Here is an 18,665-nt window from a genome sequence, read left to right on the forward strand (position 1 = left end):
GTCCACGTTCACACTCCGTGGACACCGTAAGGCCGCAAATCAGTCGCCCCCTGTGTTATACTCCTCTCCCCGCGGTCGCCCTTCAGACCACATCTCTATCCACCGACAGTATCATCATTACATCCTTCCAACGTGCACCATTCTGCTGCCATGAGGACCTTGTTACCATGCCTCGCCCTGAACTTGTACAGGTTGCTCAGAGTATCAATGGACGTCTGCCAAAGGCACTACAAATTGCATGCGGTTATGATGTAGAAGATGCGGATATTCGGAGAGCGATAGAAGTCCTAACTGGGATCCGCACAGAGACAGCACGAGAATCAGTCCCACCCGTTCCAGCCGCACCTAGGGCGATACGGACAAAGATCATGAGTGCGACATTGGACGAGGCACCCTGGGATGTGGATATCGACTTGAGTGCAACGGACGAACGAACTATTGTTATTCCCTCTAGTCCACTTGTCATGCGTCGCCAGCGCTTGGAAATGCTCAGGGAGGAACAAGAGCAAGAGGAACCTTTGAAAAAGCGAAGACGTGCTTCACCAGTCAGTGCTAATACCCCACCCGGTCGTGTGCCTACCATGTCGGGCTCACGCCTCCTGGAGAGTCTTGACGTCTCAGCCTCTCCTCTGTTTGCATCAGACAGTAGCGAGGTCGTTAGCTCCCTGACTGGCACTCAAGGGAATGTACAGCGTCGACGCAGCGCTCGTCTCTCCAGAAACAACTCCTACCCGCGCGAAGTCGTAATTCGCCTCCCCTTTGCGTCTTCACCCAAAGCACAACCTAACCGCATGCTCCGTTCGCACTCTCAAAGGACAAGCCTTCCAACGTCTGCACAGGTCTCGAAGCTCAAGCGTGCTCAATCCGATGCCAATGTCACTCTTACACGCCCTAAATACCATTTTCGACGCGGGCGCGCTACACCCAAAGTCATCGATCCTGCCGATTTCGTGCCAGATTCCGAGAAGACATTGCAGGTGCTACCGGTGATCCCCAGAGGATCTGGGCTTGCTGTCGATTTTCTCACTCCTAGGGCCCGTAGTGCGAGCGCGTCGACCACGGTCTCGCAGGAGAAGAGTGAAATTGGGTCAGGGGTCGTGGAGGCAATGGGGGAGATGGTGGTATGAGTTAGAATATGCCTGATGGTCATCTAGCTTCAGACGTTGAGGGGATCCGATTCATTTCAGTTGAGGTGTATGTGCTATAATGGACCGCCTTCACATATCTATTTATACTAGTGCTTATTGTTTGTATGAATGGATGCTATATTACAACAAGTATTAAATACAACCTTGAACGTAGTACTAATCCGGTCAAGATGATTGTTTCTTGTTCAATGATGAAGAAATGGGTCGGATCTTGTCTATGTGATTCTGGTAACCTCTATACGCACTGCAGGCATCTTGCAACAATGACCTCAGGAGTTTCTTCTCATCGTCTCTAAACCCGAGCAGATCGCTAGAGCTAAGGTCGAACGACTTTTCTTCCCCGTGTTTTTCCAGTTCCTCCACTACTTTTTTTCTCCACGCATTCCATACTCTTGTTTCATTTGAGATGAAACATTGCAACACCTCTTTCGGCTTGAAGTCAGAATTCGGTGGCCTCCGGACGTTATCGCTGAGAACCAAACATGCAAAAACTGCCTGAGCAGCTCTGTTTTTGAGTGCAATTTTTAACATAGGTGGATCACGAAGCGCTTTCGTCAGGACACCGATTTGTATTTTCTCCTGCTCCAGTGACGCGAGAAATGAGTTGTATGCCCACGAGGCTGCAAGTGATGAGATGAACATGATCTGCCCGAACGTCGATGCCTGGGGGATGAGAAGGAGCTGGATAAGGAACTGCGCGAGGAGGAGAAGCGAGCAGAGTCCAATTCGTCTGAACTCTGGGCTGCCACCCATTTTCAGATCAAACCTTCCTTTGGTTATCGGATCGATGTCTTTTTCTTCACCTCTGAGGATGACCACATCGTTTCGCATGATAAGCAACCCGTCTGCAGGCGGCACGCCCGGAGCGGCTTCCTTAACGGAAGCAAATTCTAGTTGAGCAGAACCCATGACAAGGCAAGATACGCCGCTTGAAATAATTCCTATCATGATGAGGGCGAATGCTAGCCAATCTCCTGAAGCAGCAGAAATCCCGCACGTCGCGAAACTGATTGTAATCGGAATAGCGGCCAAGAGAGCATGATGGATGCTCATCATAGGTGCCCGATCCAAGTGCTTCACCACCCCGTCTCCGACATCAACGATGGTAACGGACAGAGGTGTAGTCTCCCTGCCTTCCACTTCCGCCTCTGCCTGAACTTCTTTGGTCTTCTCTACCATGAGGTATGCCAGGTGACCGGTGGTCATCTCTGTGCCCGAGAAAACACCCCAATAACGAGGGCCAGGTTTTCCATCTAGCCCAAATACCTCAGCGGGTGTGAGATTTGGGCCAGGGAAAAGACCATCCCAGAATCTTGACTTCGCGAGCTGGCCGAACTTTTTGGCGACAGTATAACTTCCTGGTGAATTATACCAGCCTAGCCAGCGCCTCCCACGATAGAGATGAACAGTAGTCATCGCTGCAATCGCTTCATCGCCACCGAAGAATCCAGCGACGTTAGATGTATTGAGATTGAAATGTGACTGGTTGATTGGTACTGAAAAGGTGGGCAGAGTATTAATGATATCCATGATGTTGCTGTTAAACGACCTCCACAATACAGCCGAGCGTGGTCGTGGCTTACATAGCCTCTATCATAGGCGCTAACCAAGTTGGTGGGAAATAACTTTACTGTGTTAGACAACGACAACGAATCATCAAGATGGCCTAATAGAACACACGCTGCATTCTACAACGATCATCGGCGCACGTACGTGTGCATGAATGTTCAGCAATTAGTAGGACTACTAGGAACCATATGTCTCAAGTATCTTCCGTGCCACTGTCAGTTCTTCATTATCCTCTTTCGTACGGGCGGCCCCCCCACTATCTCCTCATCCTTCATTTGTAACAGCACCTGGACGCGTTTACTTTTGATATTTCTCGTTTTGCACTGGCTAGGTGACCTTCTTAATGTCAGACACACTGCAACACACACACATATGTTCTGTCTGGTATTGAAACAGGGCGCTGGCCTGCCCTGGCTACCTCCTGTTCATGTCATCATTGGCAAATTTTCGAGATTCAATCGGGACGCTCGTCACTTTGTCGGCCACTTGGCACTGAGCCAGGCCTCGGAGGGCCATGTTTCTTATTGAACGTTCATCTGTACATGACCTGCTGCAAGTACCTGCATCTTCGCATGCATCATCCCTACTCCATCCCTCCAAACCTCCCAACACATTATAAGGGGGTCGAACGTCCGGTATTAGCTTTGTCTAGGGGAGGCTACCATCCCCACGACAACGTCCAACCCACGCTTTACTCCATTGCTTCCGGATCCACTATGGCCTTACACTCAAGTCCTCCGGGTGAGCTCTCAATCACCATCTGTACATGCAGCCCTGCAGTCATCAGGCTCAGGCTTAATATCGAATTGAAAGGGGCACCCGGAAATTGTTAGACAGACTTCTTATCAACAAGAATAATGATGACCCTCCAAAAGGTGTTTTCCGCATGGGATATCATGATAGGCTGATTCACCCGCAAAAAATATGGTGGATTAGTTTCCTGTGTTTTGCTTCGGCACAAGTTTGGGGCTAGTATGGTTTGTCGGGCCCAAGTGCCCGGAGTGCTGTAAGCCTGTTCCCAATATTGCGTACAAGCTTGGCCACCGGATGCTACTAGATTGTTTAGTATGCTTGTATATATCTGGATACCAGACCTTGCCTCTCTCTGACTGCCACTTAGGGTTCCGCCACCTCGCCAGATTGTGTAGGTTTACCCGACAGGCTCGCTTCTTTTAATTGTCTCATCGACTCCAGTCGCATAGTTTTCGCGCCTTGCACCACTGCCGGTTTTATCTGCATCGTGTTCCCTCAGGGCCTCAGCCAGTGAGCGTGGCATTACAGATCCCATCATTTCCGCTAAACCATAAGACACGTTTTCAAGAGGACTGGCAGGCTACAGACTAGATACTGGTTTCCATGCCAATTGGAAGATTACTATCAATCCCCGAAGCTCAGCGCTCAGCGCTCAGGCTTCCATTACACCTCATTACACTCGCGTATATTTGATCCCCGTATTGACCATTGCCTTCCTCAACGCGAAATCGAATTAATGACCTAAATGACGCGGCTATAACTCTCCGAGTGCGACGATTCTCTCGAAATACCATACAGCCACATGTACTGACGTTTCAGGGGTGCATCTATCCAACCGGGAGGTCGAAAAATCAACGCATAAAAGGTATAAAAGGAGGCGACTTTGGAAAAGCAAACCGCACCTCGGGCCTCGACTTTGAGCTCATTCGTCCCTCAGCTATACTATCATACTCCATACACCTCACAAGCACAGTGCTTTGCATCATGAAATTTTCATCCGTCCTCTTCTCCATCTCCGTCTTTGTCCTTTCCTCTTTGGCGCAAACGACAGAAACCCTTTCATATGACACCACTTATGATAATGCCTCCCTCTCTCTTTCCAGTGTCGCTTGTTCAGACGGCACCAACGGGCTTGAGACAAAGGGATACACGACCCTCGGATCACTTCCCACATTCCCTAACGTCGGCGGCGTCTACACCGTGACAGGCTATAATTCTGCTGCATGCGGAACCTGCTATAATGTCACATATGGAACTACAAGCCGTTGCTATCCTCGCGGTTGACGTATCCAAAACCGGCTTCACCATTTCAGAGACGGCGATGAACACCTTGACTGGTAATTTGGCCGTTGAGCTGGGAAGAGTGGATGTTACGTCAACCCAGGTGGATGTGTCAGTATGTGGCTTGTAGTTGCATTGTGCCGGTATGTCTGCTGTTGCAGATCTGTTATGCCTCCATTGAACATTTACCCCTTCAGGAAGTTCCCTCTGCATCTGAGTGCCTGATAGATAATGTTGGGACTTGGGACTTACAGTTTCGATGGACTTGAATCGCATATCAAAAGTAGATGAACTTCTAAACGAACGACAGACTTTTACTTGGTGAAATGACTTCTATATGTAGACTATAGCTACGGTTGTTTTGGACTTATCGATTTACAATTGTACATACCTCCATCGTCCATGAATAGTTTACATAGTGCCGTGGACTTGACAGTGTTACGGACTAACTGCAAGTAGATGTAGATATCGCAGTATATTCCAGAGAGCATTACATGAAGCCCCACCCTCGAAAGATGCATACACTTGAAGAGTATGCGGACCTGAAGCGGTATCCCCAATATCCAAGGTACCATCAACGCATTTGAAGCCTGCACGGTAACGGGTATGAATGGCATGTTCATGAGCATTAGTCAAGAGCATGCCTATAGGCTATAATATTGTACAAGAGATGATACAACTGCAGGCTTTAGTGTATGTAGGTTTTAGACCCTACTAGCAAGATTTAATCAAAGCGCATCCCACCATCGATCGTGATCTGCAGAGTTGTGAGTCTTCGTGTACGGGCTCTCAAAGTAGTACTTACACTTTGTCCTGTTGGTTATTTCACGTGAAGACAGGCAACGAAAAGGTTCCATAATGCTTACCTGTGATAAAATGAGATTCTGGGGAGGCAATGTAAGAGACCAGTCCCGCAATGTCGTCTGGAACCCCCAAATACCCGACACACGTGTTCTTCTTAGACTACGGAGGAATGCTTGAATGAAGTCGTGAGAACAACCCTACTATCTTGTCTTACCTTTTCGTTATAGCCACTAGGGTCAGATGATCCCGTCAGCTTCATGCTTGCCTGATTCAATCCGTCGACTTTGACGCTCAGCTTGCATCACGAGATATCTTATTTATGGCTTTACTTACCCATAGCCGTCATAATTGGTCCTGGAGCATAGGCATTCACGGTGATGCCGTGGCATCCAAGTTCGATAGCTGACACGTGGTTACTGGTCAGAATCATCGGAACACAATGTAGATAGATACCATACCAGCAGATTGTGTAATTCCTCGGACTGCAAACTTGGAAGCAGAATACGCGCTAAGGTATTGTTCACCTGTGCGAAAGAATGTACGGAGCGTTAGAACATATGGATGGACACACACACCTCTTTTCCCTACTAGGGAGCTGGCGCCGATGATGCGCCGACCTCGTTTGTGGGTCTCATTCAAGGCAATCATCTTTTGAGCGGCGTATTTGTAGCTTAAAAACACGCCCGTGACATTGACGGCAAAGATCTTTTCCCAGTCTGCCAATGTAGCTGGTTAAGCGAAATAAGCAGTGTTGCAGATATGATTCGCAAAGACACATTTCTTACTTTCTACCAATGGTGCGACTGCAATGATACCTGCATTTGCGACCATCTCGAAGTGGCATCAATTATGAGAATAAATCGATGCTCGAGCATCTGTACTCACGACATCCAAACCACCAAGCTCGTTCACGACGCCGTCCACCATCTTACAAACGTCATCTTCGACTGTAACATCTGCAAGAAGTACGCAGGTCCTTCGTCCTGCATAAGTCCTCGTTATCTCCCGCGCGACCTCCTCAAGGTTCGACTTGTTGGTAGGAATATCACTGAGTCCAATGTCGAAGCCATCAGCAGCCAGCCTAAGAGAAATGGAACGACCAATGCCTTGACCAGCACCAGTGATTAGAGCAACACCTTTAGACATGGTAGCCGGTGGTGTAAGAGTCAGTGCTGGGAATCATGTCTAGTACAGCCTGAGATTATAACTGTAAGACCAAGTGTCCATCAGGTCATGGGTCTCGAACACATCAAAAATAGTACTCAGTAGTAAAGTTCAACTTCAAGGCGGAGTTGACATATGCAAAGGTCCGAGATACGGTAGTGACAGGGTATGACTTTGCAGAGTGATTTTCTTGAACGAACAAAGAATATGAAGCGGCACGATCTATCAGATCAATAGTATTAGTGAGTCGGAGTGGATTATTATTATTATTGACCTTTTTGTAGTATTTCAAAAAATGGAATCGAACTTCCTCGTCCAATGATCATGGGATCATGACTCACTGATGAGGCCTATCAGTGGACTGGTGAGTCCTTGACCGGTGACCGGTGACCACTTGTGTGACACAAATATTAGTGTTACTGATTAGTAACGAACATCTGATGTGATGTTTCTTACTAGTACTAACTAGTAGGGGGGAAAGTTTATGCTGCGGTACTTCAGCGAGTTCCACAGCACTGGGCAGTTACTTCTACATATCTTAGCTTTGAGACTCATTTTCCGGACAGCATTTCGTGAAGCCCCACCCTCGAAAGATACATACACTTGAAGGAGGATGTGATGCAGACCTGAAACGATGCCCAATATTCAAGGTACTAGTATTAACGCATTCGAAGCCTGCACGGTAACGGGTATGAATGGCATGTTCATGAGCGTTAGCCAAGAGCATGCCTATAGGCTATTGTACAGGAGATGATACAATTGCAGTATGTAGGTTTAGACCCCACACCAACTAGCAAGATTTAATCAAAACGCATTCCACCGTCGATCGTGATCTGCAAAGTTATGAGTCTTCGTGCACGAGGTCTCAAAGTAGTACTCACACTTTGTCCTGTTGGTTATTTCACATGAAGACAGACAGCGAAAAGGATTCCATAATGCTTACCTGTGATAAAATGAGATTCTGGGGAGGCAATGTAAGAGACCAGTCCCGCAATGTCGTCTGGAACCCCAAAATAACCGACACACGTATTCTTCTTAATCTACGGAGGAATGCTTGAACGAATTCGTGAGAACAGCCCTAATGTCTTGTCTTACCTTTTCGTTATGGGCACTAAGGTCAGTTGATCCCATCAGCTTCATGCTTGCCTCATTCAGCCTGTCGACTTTGACGCTCAACTTGCATCACGAGATATCATATTCATGGTTTTACTTACTCATATCCGTCATAATTATTCCCGGAGCATAAGCATTTACGGTGATACCGTGGCGTCCAAGTTCGACGGCTGACATACGATTACTGGTCAGAATTGTCGGAACGCAATGTAGACAGACACCATACCAGCAGACTGTGTAATTCCTCGGACAGCAAACTTGGAAGCACAATACGCGCTAAGGTATTGGTCACCTGTGCGAAAGAATGTATGGAGCGTTAGAACCTTCGGATAGACACACACACCTTTTTTCCCTGCTAGGGAGCTGGCGCCGATGATGCGCCGACCTCGTTTGTGGGTCTCATTCAAGGCAATCATCTTTTGAGCGGCGTATTTGTAGCTTAAAAACACGCCCGTGACATTGACGGCAAAGATCTTTTCCCAGTCTGCCAATGTAGCTAGTCAAACGAAATCAGTACAATGTTGCAGATGTGATTTGCAAAGCCACATTTCTTACTTTCCACCAATGGTGCGACTGCAATGATACCTGCATTTGCGACCATCTCGAAGTGGCATCAATTATGAAAGTTAATCAATGCTCGGGCACCAATACTCACGACATCCAAACCACCAAGCTCGTTCACGACGCCGTCCACCATCTTACAAACGTCATCCTCGACTGTGACATCTGCAAGAAGTACGCAGGCCCTTCGTCCTGCAAAAGTCCTCGTTATCTCCCGCGCGACCTCTTCAAGGTTCGACTTATTGGTAGGAATATCACTGAGTCCAATGTCGAAGCCATCGGCAGCCAGCCTAAGAGAAATGGAACGGCCAATGCCTTGACCAGCACCAGTGATTAAAGCAACACCTTTAGACATGGTAGCCGGTGGTGTAAGTCAGTGCTGGGAATCATGTCTACAGCCTGGTGAGATTATAACTGTAAGACCAATTGAGCAACCATCAGGTGGACGTCATGGGTCTCGAAAACGTCAAAAATAGTACTCAGTAAAGTTCAACTTCGAGGCGGAGTTTAATTGCACATAGGGGACAAGTTTGCAGCCGATATGTTGAACGAACAAAACATATGAAGCGGCATGTCAATAGTATTAGCTGGCGGCCAGTGAGATCTATAGTGAGACCGAGGAATTGGTTATTGATGTTTCTGTATTTCAAAAGATGGAATCGAACTTTCTCGTCCGATGATCATGCATTGCATACACATGATTGATATTATTTACATCTACAAGAACAACTCGCCGCCTCAAGCTAGCAGTGGCTGAGCAAGTGCGACTTCTATAGCTACGTTCAACGGTTCGACTTGGACGAGACCATCGTTGGCGTTGATGAAGTTCAATTGTTCATCAGCTCTTTATCTGTAGAATGTCACCCGCTGCTCCTCTGCATGATAGGTAACATATCATATTATGGTAATATTAACGTTCTCATTGTGGGTCGAGTTTTAGTTCACCGATGACTGATGGTCATGTCACGGTCATACTACTACTAGTAGGTGGTCCTTCCTGGGCTGATGTGTGTACTGTAAGCCCAGCTGAGCGCCGAGCTTGTAGTTAACCACATTATCTATTCTAGTACAATTTGCGTCTTACATGCATCATTTGCGAACAACATCCAGACTCTTGCCAAATTGCTAATGGTACGCAGATCTCTGGACCTCGTGTGCCAGTTGACTCGTGTATGGCAAACTTACTACTATTAATAGTATATCACTAGGTTTGTGGCGCTGCTTGGGCGCTGCCGAAGTAGCCCTAGAACCCACGTACTACGAACGCCCGCAGCTTTCCTTTCAACATTCAACTGCCCACAACCTACAACGAGTCATATCATCACTAGCTTGCCTATATGAATCGAACAGCTCAGCTTGAGAAACGTTTTAACGACATTCTCAGAGGCAGAGTTCCTGCGGATGCACGGAGCTACCCTCTCTTTTTGGAAGCGATTTGTGATCAGCAAGACCCTGCGGCCTGCATCAACAAAATCGTTGAGAGCTCCCATGGCTCAAACGCAGTTCAGGCTGCCATGCGTCACAATACTAATACCCAGTTCCTCAATGGGACTGCAACCAAACTTCTGTCATATCTATTCCGAGCAACAGACCTCGGTGACGTCTTAGATCACTTACTCACCGCCATAGTTGATCCTCCCATTTTTTGGACTGCCTTCAGCCAAGCATTCGATCAGGGTGAGCTCAGTGAGCCAGCCCAGGAAGCATTCGCGGTACTCCTCCTTCGCCTCATGTGCCTCACTACTGGGGATACCTCATCTTACCGTGACCTCGCAAAGAAGTCTAGTATCCTTACGAGGCTTCTCGATTCATCGCAATTGATTGTCAAAGACATTGGCTACCGTATCCAACATATTCTTTCCACATTCAAGTCCGGTGCACCTGTCGCTGCAGTCGGTGGACCTGGTGGTCGCCATGATAACGATTTCAACGAATTCAGGGAGATATCCATTCTTCCAACTGCAGATGAGATCCTCTGCCAGCAGCCTCCTTTCATTCGCCCGGGTAGCGTATTGGAGGATCCTGATGGCGAGGCAACTCGTACAGCTGACTACCTGGATAATACCTTCCGCTTGCTGCGCGAAGACATGTTATATGAGATAAGAGAAGAGCTTCAGACTGCCACAGGGAAGAAGAAAGGGCGTTATCGTGGGCTTACCATCGACGGTGTCACACTCGACGGCGTTTACAGTGGTACAGATGATAGAAAAACTCGATGGGGCATCAAGCTCAAATGCAAAGATGATTTCAAGTCGATGAAGAATGTCCCTGACAAACAACGCAAGGCCTATCTCGAAAAAGATCCTGCAGGCGTCAGAATTCTCAAACATCAGTCTCTCGTATGCATACTTTCGGGAAATCAAGTCATTAGTCTCGCAAGCGTTAACCGCGTCGAGGCACTACTCGCGCAGAAACCACCTGTCATTGTACTCCAGCTGGAAGGGGAGGCTAGCATCTCAAAGACTCTCCTTCAGTTGCAATCATCCAATGCTATTCGACTCATTCAGATTGACACCGCCCTCTTTGCATTCGAGCCGGTCTTGAAGGCTCTGCAGAAGACTCAGGTCATCCCATTGTCGGAGGAACTCTTGTTCTGGAAGGAAGGGAACACTATCGGTAGTGCCGCGGTGACCGCGGCTCAGGTTACGCGTCCGCTTGCTATGAATCCGTCTGTGGATTTGAAGCATCTCTTATCGCTTTCATCTACTATTGTCCTTGATAAGTCGCAGGCGGCATCGCTATTGGCAGGACTTACGCAGAAGCTTTCCCTCATCCAAGGCCCTCCAGGTAGTGTTTGTCAACCAGCCATTCATAACCATGTTGTTGACGTCCCACAGGAACTGGAAAATCATTCATTGGCGCGCTACTTGCAAAGGCTATCCATGATCACACTGAGCAGAAAATCCTCGTAGTCTGTTACACGAACCACGCCCTGGATCAATTCCTGGAAGATCTCATGAAGATCGGCATTCCGGACATCAGCATGGTCCGCCTCGGCAGTAGAGCAAATGCGCAGGTCGCCCATCTTGGCATTGGGGGCCAGAAGAAAGAGCGTTTCATACGATCAAAAGCTGATTGGACTATCGTCGACAATTTGAAGAGTTCGTCGACGTTTCACTGCGACGCTCTAGAGACCGCCATGGACAGGTTCATAGCTTCGAAAATCAGCTTCACGGACATCCTCACGTACATCGAATTCCAAGAACCGGCCTACTTCGACGCATTCCATGTATCTGAATTCGACGATTCGGGAATGACTCGTGTCGGCAAGGACGGCAAACCTGTTGATGCTGAGGAACTCATCTTTCGGTGGGCCAGAGGATTTGACGCTGGGCAGTTCAAAGCCGAGCCCAATGTACATGAGGCGCAAAATATTTGGAAAATGCCTGCGGACGCTCGCCGGAACATGCTGGAGGGATGGAAGTCAGAGATACGCAAGTTAATCCTCGAGGAGATTTGCACACTTGGCACAAACTACAACGAATGTCAAGATCAACTGACACGCAAATTCGGGGAAGCCAAGGTGGCAACCCTCATGGGAAAGAGAATCATTGGATGCACGACGACTGGAGCAGCTATGTTTTCACAGGAAATTCGTGCGGCGAATGTCGATGTCCTGCTCGTCGAGGAGGCTGGTGAAATCCTGGAAAGTCATGTCCTCACTGCGATGGGTCAGAATACAAGCCAGATGATTCTTATTGGTGACCACAAGTACGCAATTCAATGCCTATTTTCAGTACATTTCGCTGAAGCTGACTCCTCACAGGCAACTACGTCCCAAAGTCAACAACTACAAGCTGACTGTTGAAAAGGGTGATGGTTTTGAACTCAACAGATCACTCTTCGAGCGCCTGGTTCTCAAGGGCTTTCCTCACGAAACTCTGACAGCCCAACATCGTATGCGTCCAGAGATCTCAGCGTTTATCAGGAAGCTTACGTACCCCGACCTCACGGATGCTGCCAAGACCCAGGGCCGTGACGACATTCGCGGTATTCAGAACAACGTTATCTTCATTGACCACACTCATCCCGAAGATAACGACTCTCGTATTTCAGACAAAGGCGATGAGGCTTCGTCTGGGTCGAAGCAGAATACCTACGAAGTAGAAATGGTTTGGAAGATCGTACGCTACCTCGCTCAGCAAGGCTATGGGACGGAGAAGCTGGTCGTTCTCACACCGTACCTTGGGCAGCTCTCAAATCTTCGAGATGTCCTGAAGAGGGACAATGACCCCGTTCTCAACGACCTTGATTCGCATGATCTCATCCGCGCCGGACTTATGTCGTCAGCTGACAAGACCTCGAAGAAGCGCATCAGGCTTGCCACGATAGGTATGTATCTGCTACTCGACTTATAGCGCACATCTAACATTATTTGAATAGATAATTATCAGGGAGAAGAGAGTGATATTGTCATTGCCAGTTTGACAAGGTCCAATCAATCCAACGACATCGGTTTCATGAACTCCCCTGAACGTCTGAACGTGCTCATCTCCCGGGCTCGAGATGGACTCATCCTAATTGGGAACTCGCAGACATTTATAAATGCTCGGAGGGGTAAGGAGCTCTGGGGGAAATTCTTCGAGCTCATCAAACAAGGCAACTACATGTACCAAGGTTTCCCAATCAAATGTGAACGGCACCCAAATCGAGCAACCCTCATCAAATCTGCGTCAGAATTTGACACTCTTTGTCCCGACGGTGGATGCGCAGAGATATGGTAAGAATTTGGGAATTGGTAATGTTCTTACTCACACTGTCTCTAGTGACATCATGTTGAACTGCGGCATCCATCCTTGCCCGCTAAAATGTCATCAGATCTCGGACCATTCACAAATGCCGTGTCAACACCCGTACTCGGGCACGTGTCCTGTCAATCACAAGCTGAAGTGGAAATGCCATCAGTCAAAGCCAGACCCTTGTCCGGTCTGTGTCAAGGAAGCCGAACGTGCAGAGGAGAAGCGAAAACGCGAACTCGAACTGAAGCAGAAACTGGAAGAAGAGGAACTGCAACGTCAGATACAACGCGATCAGGAGCAGTTGGAGCACGATTTACGCATGGCTGAGCTGGACGCTCAGATGAAGGCGGAATTGGATATGATAGCTGACGCTCAGGTTGCGCAGCAGCGAGCGAATGTCTTGAAACAGAAAGTCAAGGATATCGAGGCAGCCAGAGCCAATGCACTGAAGGCAGCCGCAAATGCGCAGGCGCACGCTGACGCCGCCCGTTCTGCTTCATCACCTAAGATGACAAACCCCGTACCTCCAACACACCCATCCAATCCGCAATCAAACGTACCTCCATCGAACCCTACTCCTCCGTCGAACCCTACTCCTCCGTCGCCACCGCCGAACCCGCAGCCAAAACCGAAACCTTCGACTACCCAGACTCCTTCGAATTCTAATCAATCAAAGTCTCAACAACCCAGTCCTTCCTCGACGTCACCGATGAATGTAATACCTACATCAGCTGCCCACCAGGATTGGTTGCATCAGAAGCAAGTCAATAGTGAAAAAAACAGCGCCATTGACGGTATCATGGAGTTGACAGGGCTTGAGGATGTGAAAGCCCAAGTGCTCCGTATCAAGGCTCATATTGACTTGATGAAACGGCAAGGCGTCCCTCTGAACAAGGAACGTCTCAATCTGGTTTTGCTCGGTAATCCAGGAACTGGTGAGTACTTGTCGAGGTTTTCAGTGAGTGGGCTGCTCACATTCCTTCAGGAAAAACCACGGTTGCAAGATTGTATGCGCAATTCCTTGAATCAGTTCAGGTTCTCCCAGGCGATGCATTCATTGAAACGACGGGTTCAAGCTTGGCGCATGAAGGGGTGGGTGGAGCGAAAAAGCTCATCGAAGACGCCATGAAAGTTGGAGGAGGCGCTATCTTCATCGACGAAGCATACCAGCTTGTCAGCGAACACCAGCACACAGGAGGTCAGGTGCTGGACTTTCTCCTTGCCGAGATGGAGAACCGAGTGGGTACTCTAGTCTTCATTCTCGCGGGATATAGCAAGCAGATGGAGAAGTTCTTCGAGCACAACCCTGGCCTTCCCAGTCGTGTCCCGTACACTCTTAAGTTTGCGGACTACACTGACCCGGAGCTTCTGACGATGCTGGAAGCGCTCGTGGAGAAACGATATTCGGGTCAGATGAAGGTGGAGGATGGCATCAGGGGCTTATATACTCGAATTGCAGTGCGTCGTCTTGGACGTGGACGTGGTCGCGAGGGATTCGGAAATGCTCGGGCATTACAAAACATGTTTGCGAAGGTCGCCCAGAGACTAGCCGAACGACTTAAGAAGCAACGTCAGCAGGGGTGGATCGCTGATGATTTTTTTATTACCAAAGAGGACTTCATCGGTCCTGACCCATCCCAGGTCCTTCCGCAGTGTGCTCCCTGGGAGAAGCTACAGAAAATGATAGGTCTCGATTCCGTGAAGGAATCTGTCCGTAATTTTTTCGACATCGTCGACACGAACTATCACCGAGAGCTTCAAGAGAAGGAGCCTCTTGCGATGTCTTTGAACCGCGTCTTTCTTGGCTCACCGGGAACCGGCAAAACAACAGTTGCGAAGCTCTATGGACAAATACTCGCAGAATTAGGGCTCTTGAGCAACAATGAAGGTGAAAACCCATTCTTGTGTTGTTGGCTGCCCGTTGACTGACGACATTCTTCCAGTCGTTGTCAAGAATCCATCTGATTTTGTGGGCGCGTACCTTGGCCATTCAGAGAAGAACACCAAAGCTATCTTGGACAGTACTGTTGGTAAAGTTTTGGTTATAGACGAGGTATGCAATCCTAGATTTACGAGTCGGTGATAATATTGACCTTGTCTGACAGGCTTACATGCTGTATAGCAAGAACTCTGGATCCCAAGATCAATTCAAGACGACTGTAATTGACACCTTGGTCGCGGAGATTCAAAGTGTACCTGGAGAAGATCGCTGTGTTTTGTTATTGGGATACAAAGACCAGATGGAAGAGATGTTCCAGGTACGCTCGAATGTTCACTTGAATCACTGAGCGTGAAATCTGATGTGTCTACTCAGAATGTGAACCCTGGGCTCGCTCGTAGGTTTGCCATTGAAAACGCATTCACTTTCGAGGACTTCACTGAGCCCCAACTTCGGGATATCTTGGACTTCAAGCTGAAGGATCAAGACCTGGGGGCCACTGACTCGGCAAAACAGGTTGCCAGTGACCTTCTAAACAGAGCCAAGAACCGTCCTAACTTTGGCAATGCTGGTGAGGTGGAGAACATGCTCGGTCTGGCAAAAACCCGCTATCAGAAACGTCAAGCATCAATCCCTCCCGATCAACGTTCCGATGTGATCTTTGAGCCTCAGGATTTTGATCCAGATTGGGATCGTGATCGCAATGCTGCGGCTAATTTGACGAAACTCTTCGAAGATCTTGTTGGTTGTGACGACATCGTGACGAAGCTGGGCAACTATCAGAACATTGCTCGTGCGATGAAGGCTACTGGTGTGGATATGCGCAAACAAATTCCAACGAGTTTCATTTTCAAAGGACCCCCAGGTCAGTAACAATTTCTCATCCGGAGCAGGGAGTTGATGCTTTGCTTATCCCCAGGTACTGGGAAAACAACCATTGCGAGGAAGTTCGGTCAAGTGTATTATGACATGGGATTTCTTTCTTCGTTTGACTTAATCGAGTGTTCCGCCTCCGACCTCGTAGGGCAATACGTGGGTCACACCGGCCCGAAGACAAAAAAACTTTTCGAGAAGGCCTTGGGCAAAGTGCTTTTCGTGGACGAAGCGTACCGGCTTAGTAACGGGAATTTTGCGCAAGAAGCCATTGATGAGATCGTCGGGCTCATGACCAACGAGAAGTTCATGAACAAGATGGTCATCGTCCTTGCAGGTTATGAGAAAGAAATGAATGCTCTTTTGAGCGTCAATCCTGGTCTCGCCAGTCGTTTCTCGGAAGAAATCACTCTGACCAACATGACGGCGGCCAAGTGTCTTCAAGTGCTCGACAAGGAATTGCAGAAGACGCAGGTCGTCCTTGTCTGAGCTGGCTGACACCACTTCTTCTGCTTACTCCGAGATGGAGATTATCATCGACCGGATGTCACGCTTGTCGAACTGGGGGAACGCCCGAGACGTCAAGACCATTGCCCAGAGACTCGTCCATCATGCATTTGGTGCTGTGGCAAATGGTTCTGGGAGCACCCCTTTGCTCACCGCAGACGAGGCTATAACTATCATGAAGGACCTACTCAATCAGCAGCGCCAGCGACTCAACGTTCCGCGTATAACCACTTCATCCCCGCCAGGCAAACTGCCGATGGCATCGTCCAGCAATTCCGCCCCCCCTCCACCCCCTTCCCAATCAGGTTCTTCTTCCGCAACCAAAGGATCTCAACCACCTAAACCACCTTCCCAAAAGAACTCTTCATCCAACCGGTCGCCGCCAAGGCCTCCTCCGCAATCAAGGCCGCCCTCCACACCCAACGGATCCAAACCACCTAATAAGCCACCTTCGCGCCCTAGCGTACCTTCGCGTCCGAAAGCTCCGCCGTCCCCGTCACCCACTCCCTCGTCCACTGCAAAATTCACTCCACCAACGACTCGTCGCCCAAAGCAGCCCAGAGGTTCTCAACAGGCATCACCTGCACCATCCAGCTCAAACAGTCTGCCTCCTTTCTCCATTTCAGGTTCCCAAACTGCTCCTCCTTTTCTTTCGAGAGGCAGTAACCCGTCGACTCCAAACCAGCGAGGGAAAAATATGCAGTTACCAGTTCAAGGCACCCCGCAGCCCCAGTCTACCAATGATGCTCAGCGTGACCCGGGAGTTAGTGATGCTGTCTGGAGGCAGTTGGAGGCAGATAAGGCAGCGGTGCAGGAGGAAAAAAGGAAAGCGATTGAGGAGATGAAGAGGCGCGATGCTGAATTGAAGAGAGCCGCCCAAAGACAACAAGCTGCGGAGGCTGAAGCTCGGGCCCTTGCTCAGGCGAAGGCACGAGACCAGGAAGAACTTAGGCGCCAACAAGAGGCAGCTCGGATTCGAGAGGCGCAGGCAAAGGCAGAAAGAGATAGAATTGCTGCTGCGCTCGCTCAGATGCATCGGGAGGAAGAGAAGAAGAAACGCGAAGAAGAGAGGGTACAGCAGAAGTTGAGAAATCTCGGCGTCTGCATGCAAGGCTTCCCATGGATCAAACAGCCATCAGGTTACCGTTGTGCGGGTGGCATGCATTTTATTCACGACTCCCAGCTGCGCTAGTTCTGCATCGATTCCGCGTTCAATAGCCTTTTCTTTAGATGTGTGTGTTTTTCAGTTACAGCACATGCACACCCTGTTTGATTATAACGTTGATGGGCATAGATTAGGACGTTTCACATTTGACTTTTCCGCCCCCTCACCCCGAATTCACGTCTTGAATAAATTAGCGTTGTGAGACTATGCGCGATTGACTCAGACTCGAACGTCATTTTTAGAGGTTTTGAAGGGAATGGACTAGAAATGCTATAGTACAAACTACCCACCAGTCCTCCAATGCATCCACTACTATAGTCGAGCGAGTCCTCCTATGAATCCTCAGGCTGAGTGAACAGTTGCCAAACCAGCGAAACGTGAGTGTACCAATCTTATCGGCGCAGATGACGGAGAAGTTGGCCATCTTCTCGCAGGAGCCCAAGACGCACACCAGGAGGTTCTCGTCAGAGTGGAGAAGGGAACAATGCCGGCAATGCTTCTGACCTTGGCGATTAATTCCGCCAGGACGTCGAGCTTCACGGACGTGAGCTCAGGAATAGAACTAGATGTTGGGGTAGGATATACGGCGAGGACTCGGCGAGGTTAGCGACCATGATTAAAACCAGTTGGGCCGGGAGTGGGCGAGGCTGAAGGTAGAGATGAATCACGAGCAGAGCGTTGGAAGCAAAACGCTCCTCCGTCGCAGAAGTGGTGACGAGTTTGAGACGCCAGAATAGAGAACTTCGGCTGAATCTGGCGCACAAGTAGGTCTTGGGGAGTCGATGGGATGAAGGGGTGATATCGCAGCAGGCTATATGCATGCATTCGAAGGAGTGACATGGTGAGTGCTGGAGTAGCTGCTCGATACGAGAAACAACGATATGCACTCATACAAGATAGATAGTCAGGTTCGAATGCTGGGAAGCACCGACTGCTCGATTGGATGCAATGAAATATATTCTAGAAGCTTTGAAGACGAGAGTCAGACACATGCACGCACTGAGGCGCTAGGAGGGTATATCATGGAGGACGGTGGATATAACGATAGG

At 48.9% G+C, this 18,665-nt stretch overlaps 5 protein-coding genes across 5 annotated transcripts; 3 read left to right on the plus strand and 2 right to left on the minus strand.

Annotated features, from left to right (window-relative positions):
- Positions 1 to 74: 74 nt before the first annotated feature.
- Positions 75 to 290, plus strand: DFJ58DRAFT_610081 (uncharacterized protein; the record flags this gene model as incomplete). The annotated part of the gene is made up of 1 exon (XM_041380866.1): positions 75 to 290. A coding segment is annotated over one exon (216 nt), but the record flags the coding sequence as incomplete, so codon positions are not given.
- Positions 291 to 1,220: 930 nt separating this feature from the next.
- DFJ58DRAFT_342275 (uncharacterized protein) lies at positions 1,221 to 2,747 on the minus strand. The gene has a single exon (XM_041379948.1). It carries the CDS (start codon positions 2,676 to 2,678, stop codon positions 1,314 to 1,316), a length of 1,365 nt encoding a protein of 454 aa, XP_041244590.1. The 5' UTR covers positions 2,679 to 2,747; the 3' UTR covers positions 1,221 to 1,313.
- Positions 2,748 to 4,291: 1,544 nt separating this feature from the next.
- On the plus strand, positions 4,292 to 5,256 carry DFJ58DRAFT_784840 (Cerato-platanin). The gene is made up of 3 exons (XM_041390000.1): positions 4,292 to 4,734; positions 4,784 to 4,894; positions 4,949 to 5,256. Exons 1-2 carry the CDS (start codon positions 4,455 to 4,457, stop codon positions 4,879 to 4,881), a joined length of 378 nt encoding a protein of 125 aa, XP_041244591.1. The 5' UTR covers positions 4,292 to 4,454; the 3' UTR covers positions 4,882 to 4,894; positions 4,949 to 5,256.
- Positions 5,257 to 5,576: 320 nt separating this feature from the next.
- Positions 5,577 to 8,748, minus strand: DFJ58DRAFT_659524 (NAD(P)-binding protein; the record flags this gene model as incomplete). The annotated part of the gene is given in 15 exon segments (XM_041382093.1): positions 5,577 to 5,705; positions 5,719 to 5,785; positions 5,885 to 5,957; positions 6,014 to 6,079; positions 6,125 to 6,283; positions 6,341 to 6,386; positions 6,441 to 6,727; positions 7,104 to 7,170; positions 7,637 to 7,750; positions 7,764 to 7,860; positions 7,930 to 8,002; positions 8,059 to 8,124; positions 8,176 to 8,328; positions 8,388 to 8,433; positions 8,488 to 8,748. The coding sequence occupies 15 exon segments, from the start codon at positions 8,746 to 8,748 to the stop codon at positions 5,577 to 5,579; spliced, it is 1,704 nt and encodes a 567-aa protein (XP_041244592.1).
- A 982-nt stretch (positions 8,749 to 9,730) lies between these two features.
- Positions 9,731 to 17,643, plus strand: DFJ58DRAFT_879613 (P-loop containing nucleoside triphosphate hydrolase protein; the record flags this gene model as incomplete). The annotated part of the gene is made up of 11 exons (XM_041394509.1): positions 9,731 to 11,180; positions 11,231 to 12,104; positions 12,160 to 12,725; positions 12,777 to 13,113; positions 13,160 to 14,067; positions 14,118 to 15,020; positions 15,076 to 15,185; positions 15,238 to 15,390; positions 15,447 to 15,936; positions 15,991 to 16,418; positions 16,468 to 17,643. 11 exons carry the CDS (start codon positions 9,731 to 9,733, stop codon positions 17,641 to 17,643), a joined length of 7,395 nt encoding a protein of 2,464 aa, XP_041244593.1.
- Positions 17,644 to 18,665: the final 1,022 nt, after the last annotated feature.

The sequence above is a fragment of the Suillus subalutaceus genome (genome assembly GCF_016647625.1).
Source record: "Suillus subalutaceus strain FC151 chromosome Unknown DFJ58scaffold_44, whole genome shotgun sequence".
NCBI lineage: Eukaryota > Fungi > Basidiomycota > Agaricomycetes > Boletales > Suillaceae > Suillus > Suillus subalutaceus.

Excerpts from the sequence above, each read along its gene's own strand:
- DFJ58DRAFT_342275 (XM_041379948.1), bottom strand. The coding sequence starts at position 2,678 with ATGGATATCATTAATACTCTGCCCACCTTTTCAGTACCAATCAACCAG.
- DFJ58DRAFT_784840 (XM_041390000.1), top strand. The coding sequence starts at position 4,455 with ATGAAATTTTCATCCGTCCTCTTCTCCATCTCCGTCTTTGTCCTTTCC. Across the intron at positions 4,735-4,783 it reads CACATATGGAACTACAAGCC|AGACGGCGATGAACACCTTG; the intron begins GTTGCTATCCTC and ends TCACCATTTCAG.